Genomic DNA, 17,199 nt, shown 5'->3' on the forward strand with positions numbered 1-17,199 from the left:
TGAAAATGAAAGTAGCAGAGAACTATGGAGACAACAAAAGAACTAATAATTATGACTTCTTAACAATAGTTAATTCTACAAAAGTGTCACAACAATAACAGAATAACAAAAAGATAAATTTTAAAAATTTTGTCTTGGTTGGGTCATTTCACCAATAATAATGGTTTCAAATTTTGGCACAAGGCCAGCAATTTCAGGGCGGGTGGGTGGGTAAGTAGTTGATTACATCGGACCCCAGTGTCTGACTGGTACTTATTTCATCAATTTCGAAAGGATGGAGAAAGCAAAGTCAAACTCGGTGGAATTTGAATTCCGAACATGAAGACGGACGAAATGCTGCCAAGCATTTCGTCTGGCTAACGGTGATGCCAACTCACAGCCTTTAATAATAATAATAATAACAATAATAATAATAACAATTACGGTTCCAAATTTTGGCAGAAGGCTAGCAATTTCAGAAGAGTAGATGATTATTCAGAATGTAAAGATAGATGAAATGTTGCTAACGGTTCTGCCAGCCCTCTGCCTTATCTGAATGGAACAAGCAAATATATCTGAGTAGAAAAAACCCAAAGTTAAGTGCAACTGTTTAGGAAGTAATGTTGAAGAACTCCAATCCATATCATAAAAGAAAACTGAACAGTGGTTGTATTAAAAAGGGAGAGTTTAAAAATTCAGAAGCTATTTTTTACTTTGAATGAAACAAATAATTAAAAGAAAAAAAAACATCTATCTTTTAACCCTTTTGATACCAAACCGGCTGAAACCGGCTCTGGCTCTGTAGTACAAGTTCTGAATTAAAATCTTCCACCAAACCTCAGTCACAATTTATGTTCCTAACACTAGCTTAATGATAACTAAGTTATTTTACTAAATTCTTTCTTATGTTTAAAAGGAATTGAAAGAAACACAGAGTATCTCAACAGGAATATGGTAATGAAAGGGTCATTTTTGGCTAAGATCTAAAAGGATGATATAAAAATATCTGAAGACAAAGATGCCAGTTGAGTTGATATGCTGTTTCTAGGTAGTAAGAAACTCTATGAAGAGTTGAGCAGAAGAAGTTTCTTCAGAGAAAGTCACCATGTACAAGTGTTTTGGTTCTTTGAGTAATACAATAATGAGCAGGTTATATAATCTGGCTAACCCCCACCCACACAAAAAAAAAGGTCCATTCTAAAACTGCTTTCAAATGGACACCACAGGAGAGGGAAAAGGAAGGAGAAGAAGATTGAAAACAGCAAGGTGTAGAACATTTCTAAGTGACATGGGAACGGTCAATATCACGTGGTCGGACGCAGAGGATTGTACAGCCAAGAGAAAAGCAGCAGCGCCAACTTGCTGCCCAATGTGCTTGAGACTACAAGAGGAACTGGTAATGATGATAATGACTGTAGCTTCAGATCAGGTACTTAAATGTGCTTGCTTCAGTCCATTAGTTAGACAGCAGGTTCCACTCTGGCCAGTGGTCGGAGGAACGGTCAAGACATTTACTCCAATAATATGCAATGTTCTTAAACTCGTTAAAAGAATGGAAGAGAACATAAAAAAAAAAAGAAAGGGGGTGGGGCTATGTGTCTGCTGGGGTCAACGTAAGAGGATGTCCGTTTGATTTACCTGGTGGCGATATTGGTTCGACTTTGATTCCACCAACATGCTGCGTCCGGTTCTGGGGTGAATGGTCTGGTCGGATCCAACTGACACCCTGTACGATTTCATATTCTTCAGGATTAGCATTTGAATGAAGCAAGCGTTGGATTTGACCAACATTCTCAACTTGCTGCGTTCCACTCATAGAAGAGGCTGCCTGCTGCTGCTGATGCTGTTGTTGCTGTTGCTGCTGCTGTTGATGCTGTTGTTGCTGCTGCTGCTGATGCTGTTGTTGCTGCTGCTGCTGATGCTGTTGTTGCTGCTGCTGCTGCTGCTGTTGTTGTTGTTCTGCTTCCTGGAAATAAAGGCAAATATACTCATGGAATGCATGTTCTACTACATTCTTTAAGGTTGTTGTTGTTGTTGTTGCAGAGGACACTGGACACCAAAGAATTTATATCGCTCTCCATCTCTCATTTGTTTCAGTCATTAGACTGTGGCCATGCTGGAGCACTGCCTTGAAGAATTTTCAGCTGTTCAAATCGACCCCAGTACTTCTTTGGCCAAAGCACTAAATTACTGTGAAATTTTTTTTTTTTTTTATAATTTGTATATATTGATGAACAGTTTTGGAACTAACTGTATGTGTGTGTGTGCATGTATATGTAAATTGGGCTAACCAAAGCCTTGTAAGTGGATTTGGTAGATGGAAACTAAAAGAAGCTTATCATATATATATATGTTTGTGTGTGTGTCTTTGTGTCTGTGTGACTCCTGCTCCACCGCTTGACAGCCGGTGCTGGTGTGGTTACGTTCCCATAACTTAGTGATTCAGCAAAAAGAGATTGATAGAATAAGTACCAGACATAACAAAAAAGACAAAAAAGAAAGTACAGGGATCGATTCATTCGACTAAAACTCCTCCAAAGCAGTGCCCCAGCATGGCCACAGTCTAATGACAAAAACGAGTAAAAGATAAAAGACATATATATGTGTATACACACATGTACACACAGACCAGTGGTCAGTGAAGAAGAGACACACACACACATGCGGTGACAACAGGAGGTACCCACCTGATGTTGGTGCATTCGCTTCAGTTTCCAATTATAGCCAACAGGGGCCGTCTGTTGGTGTACTCCTGTACTATAGTTCGTGTGTAGCCGCATCACTTCAGGTCCACCCTGTTGGTAGGCGGCATCAGAAGCTTGGGACACGACGACATTTGATTGGTTGGTTGGCGACTTCATTGGTGAAGGTAAGCCATACTCGCTGTTGATCACATTGGCCAGTGTGCCAACCTGGGCCACAGAAGTGTGGATAGAGACTGAATAAAAAGACAAGAGGGATTTTTAGTTTGGGGTCAGATCAAAGGTTAAACAAATCAATCACATTTCAATAACTCGCATTCAACATTTGAGGACATTAAAGAAGTTTTTAGGAAATATACATACATTTAAATTAAAAAAAAAAACAAATTCACAGTTAAAAGGGAGGATAGCAGAGGAAGAAGGGATGGGGGAAGAGAGAGAGAGATGTTCAGAGGATAAAAAAAAAGAGGGGGGGGAATGAGAAATGGGAAATCGGGGGGAGGACATGTGAAAGAGCTACAAGATAGAGATACAGATGTGGAAAAGCTATGCAAGAAGGGGGGAGGGGTAAAGAGAATTAACCCTTTACCATAATTAGTTTGTCAAATGTAATGCATGTTCATTTACGTTGGTTTGAATTAATCATGTAATTATCTCATGAGATTTCAATGATATGATTGTTTATTTTTAGAATGACATTGTAGGGTCGGTGTGAGAGGCCACATGTGGCCGGTTTAAACATAGTGTGGGCAAAACTTTTGGCGCTGGACATGGCTGGCTTAAATGTTAGAGGGGTTAACAGGAGAGAAAGGAAAATGGAGTCAGAAAGAGACACAGGAGAGAGAAGAGAAAAATAGAAGGGGGGGGTGAGGATAGAGAGGAAGAAGTGGAAGGAATTTCAGTGGAGAAAAAGTTATTTCAATAATTGAAGTATTGCTATCTAGAAGGGGTGCTACGATGTTCCCTCCCACTTTTCCTGTTCATGATCAGAGATGCACATATTGTCAGCCACTAAAGGACATGCTCAAGGGGTTACAGTCAAGGCAAGTGACAAGCAAATCTGTGGTATTGAGCAGAATATTTGCTATAACGGTATTTCTGCTTCAGCAACTCAGTATTGAATCTATTTTGAATGTAATGGAAAATAGGTCAGTTTCAAAACATTGATGTCCAAGCGACAAAAGCCAAGTTTGAAGGGAATGGTAGTCGTTTCCTTTGAAATGGGAAATAACACTTATTGACCAAAGACAAAAAAGAAAAAACTGTTACATGGTGTTACTGAATTTCATTTTTTCTCTCTATAAATTTGAAAATGTTTTCGTCCACGGAAGATAGAAAGAAAAGCACAGAATAACTAGAAGGGGGACAATAATTAAATGAATAAACACATAAAACCATGGCTTTATAAATGTAAGAAAAAAGAAAATCATTTAAACACGCAAATTAAAAAAAAGTTTTAGAATTGAATGACATTCATTTTCCAACCACAAATATTCCATTTTTTTTTTTTCTCCTTGTTTGACAACAGTCCACATCCAATCTGATTGAAATACTTGTCCAAGACATTAATTCATTTTACGGCTACAGATTCTAGTTATTTGACCACGTAGTAACTCTATGTTCTGATTTCAAAACCTACCAAGGTTGATTCTATCATTTGTGGACGAGAGTAAATCACTTTAAAAAGGATCGAGTTATTTGAAAAAAAGCCTAGAATATAACCATCTATCATGCAATGTCAAGGTAAGGTGATAGTAACATGTGTGTGTGTGTGTGTGTGTGTGTGTGTATATATATATATATATATATATATATGTGTGTGTGTGTGTGTGTGTGTGCACACATCAACATACTAAGGGTTTCTTAGTGCTTCCTTCAATTTCCATCTACCAAATCCACTCACAAGGCTCTGGTTGGTCCTGGGTAATAGTAGAAGACACTTGCACAAGGTGTCACACAGTGGGACTGAACCTGGATCCATGTGGTCAGGGCAGCAAACTTCTTACCACACAACCATACCTGCACCATCTGAAGGCATAAAAAAGGGACCTCATGAGGCTGCATCTACCTCATACGTTCACCAGGGCATGTGCCTTAGTGGTTAGAGCATTCACCTTATGATCGGAAGGCGATGAGTTCAATACTTGGCAGTGCATTGTGTCCTTAAACAACACATTTTATTTCCCATTGCTCCAGTCCACTCAGCTGGAAAAAAATGGGTTGTACCTGTAATTCAAAAGGGCCAGCTTTGTCACATTCTGTCATGCTGAATCTCCCTGAAAACTACATGAAGGGTATGTCTGTGGAGCACTGAACCACTTGCATGTTAATTTCCTGAGCAGGCCGTTACATTGATCAGATCAATTGGGACCCTCACTGTCATAACCAGCAGCGTCCCAGTTTTTTTACGCTCCACCCATACCCCACCCCACTGGCAATTTAACATCGGCAAGCATCATTCCCTCTTACCATTTATCTTCCTCTTGCTAGCCATCACTCTATCACACCTATCCTCTCAAATACTGGTGCCATAATTTAATTACATACCCAGCAGGCCTTGGAAAATGGTTGGTGTTAGAAAGGGCATCCAGCAGTCAAAGATTTAATTTAAATAAATACTGCAAAGCATTTAGAAGGATTAATAGTAGTAGTAATAGTTCTAAAAACAGGCACAAGGTCAGAGAGGGAATTAGTTGAGTAAACTGACCTCAGCATTTGACCAGGACTTTATCAACACCAGAGGGGTGAAAGGTAAAATATTAATAATAATGATAATAATAATCCTTTCTACAAGAGTCACAAGGCCTGAAATTTGGGGGAAAGGGACCAGTTGATCACATCAACCCCAATGTTTCATTGGTGATTAATTTATTGACCCTGAGCGACAGGCGAAATACAGTGAAGTATTTTGTCCAGATTGCTAACGATTCGGCCAGATCATCGGCTTAATAACCCTTTCTACTGTAGGCATGAGGCCTGAAATTTTGAGAGGAGGAGGCTAGTCAATTACATCGACCCCAGTGTTTCACTGGTACTTACCGTATTTTAACCTGTATAAGGAACCCTTTTTTGTTGAGAGTTAAGTTTAAAAAATGTGGAAGTTTCTTACACATGGATAGTATTATAATCCCTTACAAAACCTTGTGCGCTCTAGGACTAACTTATATTTTGCATTTGCAGTTCCGTTGGTGGCTAATGAGCCCTGCTCTTGACAAGTATACACGACTGCCAGCCTTGCAGACCAAGCTTTCCCCATTCACTATGCTAGCAGTGCACTTCTGAGCAGCATGCTGCTCTTTTAAAGCTGTTGACCCCCTCCTTAACCTGCTTCCACCATCTGTGGCAACGACAGGAGTTGCTCTCCCAGTTGGGTCTCCTGTATGTATTAGTCCCCCACCACTGCTTGGTGTGTCTATGTCCCCGTCACTTAGCAGTTCAGCAAAAGATACCGATAGAATAATAGGCTTGCAAAGAATAAGTCCTGGGGTCGAGTTGTTCGACTAAAGGCGCTGCCCCAGCATGGCCGCAGTCAAATGACTGAAACAAGTAAAAGAGTAAAAGAATGAAAAAGCAAATCCCACTTGAAAGGGCCAAGATGTCAAGACGGCAAAGGGATCCAGGAGAATGCGACGAGGCAGCTGCTTGCTATCCACTCGCAAAAGAGGAGACTCAGGGATGCTTCCATCAAGGGAAACAATGCTGGTTATAAAGGGTGTGGCTCCAGGCTGGGGTTACTTCAAAGGAGATTAAATGCCGAAGTGACAGGTGTTGTAGTTTTACTTTTTATAGCCCGGTCCCGATACTTATCGATCAGACCCCGTATTTAAGAACTGATTTGAAGGCGTCTCAAATTGAAACCCATTTTCCGCATATGTTTTATGATTCCATTTATCACAGTGTCTTTTGGAACCAAACACCAGTGACAAACGAGGATACATGTATCGGCACAAGGCTAGAAATTTCGGGAGTAAGGAAACAGTTAAGTAAACTGAGCCCTAGTAATTTCACTGGTACTTTTAAGGAGCCAGATGAATGATTAACAAAGCTGAGACTGGCATAATTAAAACTCAGAATGATAGGACAAACAACCATATACAAACAGGTATATACTGCTACATGTACTGCATATACAGTTCTCTCTATACTACAGATATCTGCTGCATACAGTATACAGTTCTCTATGTACTATAGGTAACTATATACTGTCACAAGACATTTCTGCTGGATTATCAACAGTAAAAACCAACCTTAGTGAGATTTGAGCTCAGAACATAGAGAAGATCAACTAAACACTTTTATCTGCCGCTCTAACATGTTTCTAGCACTCTGCTGCTCTTTGTAACACATTAATAATAATAATAATCATAAAAGTAATAATAATAATAATAATAATAATAATAATAATTTTGAAGATGAGAATGAATTATAAATCAGGTGTAAGTAAAAGTTAGTGTCTCAAGTATATCGATGTCAGCACCTAGGTTAAGAGCTAAGCTAAGGGATCTAAACGTAGCCTTTCCTTGTTTACTGAAGTTCTGTCCAGTAACCCCGTTTCTCCTCTTACCTCATTCCTATATTTCTAATCTACCTTATTTAAGAGTCCCCCACTTTTGAATATATCTCTGAAAGTATTTCTACAAATCATAAAAAGAAGTAAGCAGCTGAACGGGCAAGGAAGAGGGGGTCTGTCATCAGATGGGGGACACAAAGACATGAAGCTTCTCAAAGCCTGTGGATTCAGGTTCAGTCCCACTTGGACAAGGATCTTCTACCAGAGATCAGAACCTACTTAATGTCTTGTGAGAGAGTTTGGTTGATGGAAACTAAAAGAAGCCCATCACAAAGTACGGGTGTGTGTGTGAATGTTTACAACCTATACTAAGTTATGGCTACAGATGGTGAGGTTACTGTTTCCAGTTCAGCGACAAACAGAAATCCCATTTTTCTACTAATTAGAAAAGTAATCTTCATAGCAAGGGTTATCACTGATTGAATAAGATCCCAGTAGTTATGTATTCGGTGGTGTTTAGCTAACCCCAGGTCAGAACTGCTCAAGCAAGAGCTATACTGAAAGAAATTCTAGCCTTGACTAACCAGCTTGTTTTTCTCTTCTTTCAACCACAATATATCTAGGACTACACAACCCAATTTCTACATTCATGATTAAGACACTGAGATATCTTTGACGATGAATACTTAGCTATGTTTTGCACTCTACTATTCTCCTCCATTAGCTGCTATTTCTATCTTATAGTCTCCTGCATTGACTTGTCCAGTGCTTACTTTATCAACGCTGGCAGAACAACAAGTGAAGTGAAGCTGTTGCAAGATTTAAAAGCTTTGTCTTGAAGACATTAAAAACTTATTCCTTTTGTCAATATCCACTAAACACAGTGCTCCACTATATACAAACTAGCAACTAATTGAACTCCCGTTTCTCTATCACACTTGCATATCCCTCAATGCTAGACCCCAACATTCAGTTGCAGACCTCACCAGTGCTGGAGCCATGGAACAAGCACCCAGTCCATTCTATAAAGTGGTTGGCATTAGGGAGGGCATCCAGCTGTAGAATCCAAGTTAAAGCAGACATTGCAGCTTGGTACAGACCTCTAGAACGTTAAATGATGGTATATTCTCACCTTCATTTCCCCTCAACTCTTCACTGCTTCCCTTCTGTTCTCCCTCCCTCCTATCACTTCCCATCTACATGTATGTTGCCCATCAATTGCAACCAATCACCCAAAACACAGACAATGTAAAACGCTGCAGATTTTACCCCTCTCTCCTCCCACCATTTCTGTCATCTTAAACCCTGAAGGTGGACTGTTCGAAACATCGGATACTCCACTCTCCCTCACAGCAATTTCACTGTTCTCTTTCTGTCACTTTCTTTAAATTTATACACATACACACACGTGCACACACACACACATCTATGTGTCTATCCCCACTGAAATTGAGTGCTGTGACTGTACAATTGTTATGGATATGGAACAATGTTAACATGAAACAGTCAATCAAAATTAGCCACTTACATGGAGACTTGCTGCTAGTACCGTTGATTTGGCTCAAAAGCCCACCTTTAGTCGGGATAGAATAGACCAGTCTACGGTTACTGTAGTCCTGTGTGATGATGGCGTCTATATGCTCGCCGAGCGTGATGGCTTTGTTAGAGCCGGGCGGGCCAGGAGATTTCGAAGAGCTCCCCCCTGATCCGGAGGGAGGTCGCTCTTTATCAGTTTTTTCACCACCACCACCTCCGCCGCCTCCTCCTCCTCCACCACCACCACCACCACTACTGTTATTACTGCTACCACCGCCACCACTACCACCACCACTACTACCATTACCAGTTGCTTGTGAAGGGTGTGGGTGAGGCTGGGGAGTATGGGAACCACTGCTGGTGCTGGTGTTACTACTACCCGGGTTATTATTGTTATTACTGTTATTATTACTGTTATTGTTATTATTATTATTATTGTTATTACTGTTATTATTGTTATTATTATTACTGTTATTACTATTACCAGCTCCACTGGTTTGAGTTCCTCCATTTGGCCCGTGGTTAGATCCCATTTGTGGTCCGGGCGATTCACGGGGAGACGTGTAATACGGTTTCTCAGCGGAATCTTCCTTCTCTTGTTGGTATTTGCTATAGCCTTTACGTTTGGTAAACGTTGGCGATGCCGCCTGGTCGAGATGTATAACGGTCGGCGAAGTGGTCTCCCTCGGGGGTGGTTGCCGGCCCTCGGACTGCCACGGTTCCGGCACTCTGCTGACCATGCCCTTAACTTCTTCCCCCGACTTGGAATCTAATTCCTCGTTGCCACGATGGATTTGGTTGATGATGATCGCATCAATCAGATAAGCGGCTGTGACCGTCCGCGACTGCGAGCTGTCGTCGTTGGAACCAGCACCAGCATCGGAGTCAAAATTGGACGAAGGAATGTTGTCATTATTTTTCAGAGCTTTTAATAAATTAGACGATGTGTCTCCAGTACCTGGTGACCGGTGGGGCCGTGGCGTCATTTCTGTGTCGCTGCTTCGAAACCGCTGAATGTCCTGAGCGTCAGGAGTCTTGGATGAATCTGGCTGTCGATCTACATCGATGTGTATGGGTCGGTTTGGATCGGTCTCCCGGACACCGGACGGTGTTCCGTGTCGGGAAGGTGTGGAATATCCAGGTCTGTCATGACAAGGGGGTTGGGCTGCTATGTTACTTTCGAGTTCAGCTTTGTTTACCATCATCTGCCGATTATGGAAGTCACGAGCTGGCCTCGGCTCCATCTCATGTTTATCATACTCTTTCACATCAAAACGGTCTTGAGATTCTCTGTCCCATTCTTTGTCCCTTTCCTTAGGGATCTCGGGATCGATTATTTTTATAGGGGTTTCTCGATGCTGTGGCTCGGGGGGAATAACATGTGTCTGAGTGTTAAGAGATTGAGGGTAGGTGATTGTGACATGCCCTTCATGTCTTGGTGATGCTGCCTTGCTGGGTGGCATTGTTGTACTGTCAGGCAAATGCCCTCCGTTGTCTGGTCTTTGCCACCCAGTACCTTTAACGATACTGGGCCGTGAAGGAGGGGACGGTGGATAACGTGATTGTTCCATTGCAACATTTGCTGCTGAGCCAAGGAGAGGAATTTTAGCTGGATTATTAGACCAAGGAGTTGGTACAGGAGAAATACCTTTGTCATCCCTTGGAGACGGCGTACTTTGGGATGGAAGAGGAGAATTTCGGTTGAGTCTCTCAGCAACTGAAATATTCATACCTGATTGATGTGGTACATAGATGATACCCGATGACTGTGAAAGATATGGTGGTATTGCAGGTGATGGCATTCTTTGGCTTTCAGTAATTGAACTATAGGTCTTTGAAGCATTTGGCAGGGATCTGGGAGATTGTCGTTCATCTTTGTCTGAAGGAGTCGCACCCCTTCTGGGCATGTGTTGAGCAGTAACAAAGTCACTCATTATCGTTTGCCTGGAAGTACGAATAGGGGAGAGTAAATCTTGGTAGCTATAAAAAGGTTCTGATATTTTTTCATACACAACCCGTCTAATCCCTGAATCGTACACGATATTTCCCCGGCCCAACATGGGATCTATCACTGGAGAAACTCTGGTTATACTAGCTTCATGACCAACAGGGGTACCCCTCCCAGTCCCAGGTTCTCTGTTCCGTGGAGTTCCCCTTGTTATAGATCCCTGGGGAGGAGTCTGCTGCCGGTGACTGATGTCAATTCGATGGGATGGTATACCTGAATTATTGGGATGATTGCCACCCGAGGTGGACGTTACAGGATGACTAACAGGGGTCCCGTGGGTGATGGATCCAGTGGGAGGTGGAACGAGATGTGAACTAACAGGAGGGGATTTAGGGAGCTTGGGGGACATTTTGGAATTAATCAATGGTGGTGGTGGTGGTATACGGGCCCCCATTTGGTTCCTGTTTTGAAACTCCATGGGAGCAAGATGTGAATTGTAGGGAGAATTTGAAGTGGGTGGCACAGCTCTGATGATTGGTGATATTGTTTGTGCAGGCTCAGAGTGATATATTGAGGGTGATTTGACCCGAGGGACGATGGTTTTATGAGACTTAAGTTGCATAGGTTCATCTGCTTGTGACTGATGGAGGCTAGATGAAGTGAGATGATGAGAATGGGCAGGAGGAGGCAGACCCATATTTTTTCTTTGAGATTCTTCAGGCCTTAAGTGAGAGTCTATAGACCTTTGAAAATCACGAGGGTCTCCTTTGTAAGCCTTTTGCGTTTTGTCATGGTAATCAATAGGACGCCTTGACAAGTCTTGCACTTCGAAATCACGTATCTCTCTCGGATCATGCATTTCCCGTGCAGTAATTCCTCTGTACGCTGCTATGTCTGGAAACATATATGGTGATGCCTGCTCCGGCCGCCGTTCTTTACGCAAGTCCTGAGGCATGTTGTGGACGAGTCCAGAGAGCATCGATTTCCTGGACAACACAGTGTTTTCAGACATAATGGGTTCTGGAAAAGAAAATCAAAAAAATAAAATGAATAAAACATTTCCATAAACAGGAATAGAATTCTACACAAATGGTTTTTCTTTTTATTACAAAATAACAATTTCATTTTTTTTTTTTTCTTACAAAATAATGATTTCTTCTCCAAAGTAGGATTGAAACGATAAAGAATTTTCTAGCTCAGTGCCAGTATCACACAAAAAGCACCCGGGTGGCATGAGGAAGGACAATGGAGCATGGTGTGAAGCCCGGCCTTACCAGCTCCTGTCAAACAGTACAACCTGTGTCAGCACAGAAGGACATTTGACAACGACAATGATGAGGGTGACCGGTTTACGGGTGAGTGAACTGGAGCAAAGTGAAATGAAGTGCTTTGCTCAAGAACAAAATACACTGCTTGGTCACAGATTTGAACCCACAATCTTCTGATCATGAGTGCAATACCCTAAACCACTAGGCCACATGCCTTCACCAAACTGCTAAATTCCTCCAAATCACTTTGAAAGTCAAGTGGTACTCACAAGGGTGTGTGTATCTAATTAGAAATATGAAAATGAAGGTGTTAATAAAATGAGTCAAAAGGCCTTAAAACAATACTTAGAATAAAGGAGTATATATTAAAAAGGGCTACATACTATTTATTGTATCACCACTATTCTCTCCACGGCTTAAGTTCCGTTCAATAGCTGAGTGAATGAGATCCCTCACACAGGCTGGTTTTTGCTTCTTTGTGTCCTGCTGGTTGCAATTGGCAGGAAGGTTACTATTCGTAACCCCAACATTGCCACTCTCACGAAACACCAACTGCTCCTGATCTGGGTGTATGCTTATGTAACCGCTGCTGCCGGAAAATATTTTCTCCACAGATGCTGGCCCGGCCGATTTTGGGCGAGGCGAGCTGACCGACCGCCCCGGTTCGGACACAGCGCTTGCAGGTCGGTGAGGTGACTGTTGTGACGAGAAGCGAAACGGAGAGAATCCGCGACTGTGCGACAAATCGACTCCTTCTGATGCAGGGCGTGGCTCCTTCAACAGGGTTTGCTCTTGATGTTGTACCACAGGTAAGCTGTAACTAATGGAAGCTGGTACCATATTACTCGACATTGGTCGTTCGGTGATCAACGTCGGAGTATCAGTCCTTGAAATGGAAGCTGCTGGAGTAGAAATAGGAAGAGCACCAGGATCCTGGTGTGAACTTTCGTCAGCACTCATTGTAGCACTGCTGTCGTTATCAGCAATGCTACGGAGACTGCTTTGAGAATCACTTAATGGCTTGTTGCTCGTTAAATTATTGTCTTGTCCCAGAACTGGTTGCAATTCTGCATTATCAGGACAAGGTGTCCTATCTTGATTCTCAGCTTCTGTAAGCTTTTCGTCTTTTTGTTCGGCTGCAATACAAAAAGGAACAGGTTTTAAAACAAAACTGGAATTTCACCAAGCAATTCAAACACAATCAATTTCAAAAAGTTCACAAGATGCAATGCCTAAAATTAAATTACTGAGTTAAAACCTTAATCCAGTAGTTCCCAAATGTTTTTAGGCTGCTGTCCCCTGTTAAACCCTCCGATCCGTGCCAGTATGGAAAACGGATGTTAACCGCCACAGCCCCTTACTGGAACTTATTGGTTGTGCCACAGATTTCGTGCAGTCCTACTGCATTTTGTTTAATTGCAGGAAAATTTAATTTTTTTGCATTTTTACAATATTTCATAATTAAACTTCAATACTTAGCACTCATGTTATTTAAATATCCTGAAAACCACGTCAAAGACAGAGTAAAGGGTAGAAACCCCCTTCGGTCGTGAATGACCATGGGATTGCACCTAGAAAGTTCCCCTCTGAGGCACAAGTCCAGGCAAGGTTGTTTATGGATGACCAGCAGTCGACAATGCATACCAGATGCCTCTCTCCATGCCACCGATGTTATCCAAGGGAAAGGCAAAAGGGCCGATACAGCTTGGCACCAGTGACATCACAACTTACTTGTACAGCTGAGTGAACAGGGGCAATGTGAAATAAAGTGTCTTGCTCAAGAACACAACACACAGACCGGGCCGGGAATCGAACTCACTACCCCCTGATTGAGAGCCCGATGCTGTAACCACTGAGCCGTGTGCCTTGACTATGCATTCAAAGATACAGGATAAATTATTTTCTCGAATTATGAAAATGTACCACTGGTGGTACATATAACAATTGAGTGAAGTTTGCAATGAACCATTGGTGATGACAGTAAATGTGTTAAATGATGACGAGGTAGAATAATTAGTGTGAAAATGTGTAAAGTACCCGGATGCTTCATCAGAGCAGGATCTTGAGGCTGTGGTATGGGAGCGGGGCTGGGGGCACTGGCTGTATCAGAATCATCGTCAGGGTTTTCTTCACCACTAGTTGAGACATCCTCCTCCTCTGAATGCGTTGCTGTGGAAGCGAATGAAGTTGTTCTCGTCCTTGTACTACCTGACTGCTAGACAAAAACACAAGAGACAATATAATTCAGGGGACAAAATAAAAATTCAGGAGACAAAATATATATATGCATAATAAATTCAAATCTCGTTGGCTCTTGAGAGGGTCATTATGCCAATAACAACACACACACTGGTTCAATATCACTTCATTATTAATCAATTGGTTAACTATTATTATTATTGGTGTAACAGCCCTCTCAAGACTCCACATGATTTGTTTCAGCACAAGAATTCACATCAAGAATCTTGCAAACCAAACACTAAAACAAATTTAATTAAAGCTTTCTCCCAAAAGAAACATATTTAACAAATGATTACCTTTTCTTTATGGTGTTCTTGCAAGATGAGTTCCAATTTCAATTTCCGCTTATAGTTGAAATAGAAATTCTTACACTGGGCCTCCGTTTTCGTTCCAACTTGGTTGGCAATAGCAACCCAATCTCTACCATGTTCTCTTAGACCTGGTGTAAGAAGGGAACAAAAAAAAAAAAAACGGTTTCAATGTCTCCCCATACAAATGATTCCGACAGATGCAGTTTCAGCAATATTCAAGTGGAATTTAGGAAACGTTAGAAAGTTAAAACCAGAATTGATAAATCGTAACAAAAATAACATTACTCGCTCTCCTTGACTTACGATCTATGTGACTAATGATCACAGAAAATAAATAAATGAAAAAATTGATTTTCGGACATTGAGCAGCTGCACGTACGATAACTGTGGCAGCATCTGGCCACACAAGCCTCCACTGCTTGCCACTGTCTCTCACTCAGTCGCTTTCAAGTATCACCTTCGTTTGAATGAAAATAGTGTTGAAAAATATAAATCCGACATATGACCAGATCCGACTTACAACCTGTCAGTCGGACCAGAACTTGGTCATAAGTCAAGGTGTCTTCTACTTTAACTCAGGACTAACCCATGCCTGGTGAGTAATTTGGCAGGTAGAAACTGTATGAAGCCTGCTGTGTGTGTGTGTGTGCATGCATACATGTTCTTGTGTATATGTTTGCATTCTGCATTTAGATGGAAATAATGCTGAATTAGAATCTGTGAACTTTGATAAGCATTTCCCTGCCAACAACAGATTATCTGTTAGCTCAGCACTTTTAAAGACAAATGGAGTATGAAGAGGAAAAGAAAAAAAATCCCAGACGTATTCAACAGGAAAGAGCCTCCAGCTGTAAAACAACAGCTCGATAATATGTATGCATCTAACCCATGCTAGCATAGCAAAATAGATGTAAAACTGAACAAACCTTGTTTGGCAACTTCCATTTCTTCTTCTGTCCATCTTGACGTTTCAACACCATCTGAAAACATATCAAGAGACACCACGTGGCTCGCTTGAAATGGAGTTATCAGAGAAAAGGTATAACCAGCTTTAGTTGTATTATTAGTTTCTACTATTAAATTATACAAATCAACCCAAATCTCTGTCACACTCTAACCTTTCATCCTCTGACACAAGCTCCCCCCCCCTCTCTCAAAATTCCTTGTCTTGAGAGTTACTCGGTTTCCCTGCCTGTGCTGCTACCATGTCAAAAGCATCCAGTTCACACTGCAAAGTGGTTGGCATTTGGAAGGGCAGCCAGCTGTAAAAACCCTGCCAAAACTGACCTTGTCTTCATCACCATCTCTCTCACACTCTCCATCATTTCAATCTTTCTCACCTTTCTTCTCCACCTGGGATGTCCTTGTATCTCTTCTACAGCAAGACACCTATCTCTTTCCCTGCTAATTATTCTTTTAACCCCTCATCAACTGGCACAAAGCTGCCTTCCACTATACTACTCCCACTTCCCAGCAGTTGAAGGGACTTTGTCTTGTAATCTACTTGGTGATCCCTCTGGTGCTAGCGCCATGAAAAAAAACTTTTAAATACAGCAAAAGGAACCTCACTTTGCGAACGCCTCTCATCATGAACAAATCCGTTTACAAACAATTTTTCAAACATAAAACATAGAAGAAGAGACTGGACACAATAGGGTAACTATTATTAAATAAGAAAATTAATAGTTTTTAATCTCAGCAACGTGAGATATGCAGCAACAGTACTTTGGAGTAAAGATTGTTTGCCAACATAACATGGCAGTCCTGGTTTAGGACAAATGTTGCTGTAATTTAACCCCAGGAGACATCGTCTCCAGCTGGCTATACAACATGATCTGTGTCCTAGATTCCCTTGTTTGAAAATATAAGGACACAGATCGTGTCGTATAGCCAGCTGGAGGCGATGTCTCCAGGGGCTAAATCACAGCAACATTCGTCCTAAACCAGGACTGCCATGTTATGTTGGCAAACAATCTTTACTATTATTAAATAATTGATTCAAAACTTTTAAATACAGTAGAAGGAACCTCAGTTTGTGAATGCCTCTCATCATGAGCAAATCAGTTTACAAACAATTTTCCAAACATAGAATGTCTTAGGTTCATGAATAGTATCTCGAGAAATGAACAGTGAGGCTGGCAACAACAGTTAGCAACAAGCTGGGAGTATCAAGTGGAGAGCATCAGTTTGCTCATTGCTGGTTGAATCCATGGTGCTTTCTCTTGAATTTCCCATGGGAAATGGTTTCAGTTTACAAAGATTTTGGGTAACGAATGGGTTTCAGGATCAAATAAAATCCATAAACTGAGGTTCCGCAGAATATATATAAAAAGAAAATATACGAATATATATTATTTACCATCATTATTTTCAGGTACTAAAGGAACTAATGGCTCATTGGTTTGAGGGTTTGTACCGAGTTGTCGAGCAATTCTATTAAAACAAGCAGAACAGCAGCGGGAAATATCTTCAGAGATTTCTGGAAAGACAAAAACAACGACACAATTAGATAAGTAAAAAAAAACTATTAAAAATAGACAAAGAAAGACAAAAAAGGGATCTACAGGAAGTAAAAAGACAGATACGTCCCTTTAATAACTGTTTTGAACCAAGTTAACCCTAACATTGTCAAAGGAAAGCCAGCCATGACCATTCCATCTTATTAAGGATATCTACAATTACATTATCATGCCATTGCCTTTTT

The 17,199-nt window shown here is 41.3% G+C and overlaps 1 protein-coding gene across 50 annotated transcripts in view; it reads right to left on the reverse strand.

The window, feature by feature from the left end:
* The window catches only part of LOC106875842 (uncharacterized), a 116,204-nt gene that overhangs the window by 9,824 nt on the left and 89,181 nt on the right, over positions 1 to 17,199 (reverse strand). For 13 of the 50 annotated variants that reach the window (XM_089342718.1, XM_089342708.1, XM_089342716.1 and 10 more), the window contains 8 exons: positions 16,855 to 16,974; positions 15,422 to 15,475; positions 14,481 to 14,623; positions 13,981 to 14,155; positions 12,327 to 13,079; positions 8,720 to 11,695; positions 2,667 to 2,917; positions 1,618 to 1,945 (listed from right to left, as the gene is read on the reverse strand). In XM_089342718.1, coding sequence (XP_089198844.1) covers positions 1,618 to 1,945; positions 2,667 to 2,917; positions 8,720 to 11,695; positions 12,327 to 13,079; positions 13,981 to 14,155; positions 14,481 to 14,623; positions 15,422 to 15,475; positions 16,855 to 16,974 — 4,800 coding nt within the window. Of the gene's footprint in view, positions 1 to 1,617; positions 1,946 to 2,666; positions 2,918 to 8,719; positions 11,696 to 12,326; positions 13,080 to 13,980; positions 14,159 to 14,480; positions 14,624 to 15,421; positions 15,509 to 16,854; positions 16,975 to 17,199 lie in introns of all 50 variants that reach the window. The other 37 variants (XM_089342744.1, XM_089342746.1, XM_089342736.1 and 34 more) reach the window with 6 other exon arrangements.

The sequence above is a fragment of the Octopus bimaculoides genome, chromosome 26 (assembly GCF_046866305.1).
Source record: "Octopus bimaculoides isolate indiv1 chromosome 26, ASM4686630v1, whole genome shotgun sequence".
NCBI lineage: Eukaryota > Metazoa > Mollusca > Cephalopoda > Octopoda > Octopodidae > Octopus > Octopus bimaculoides.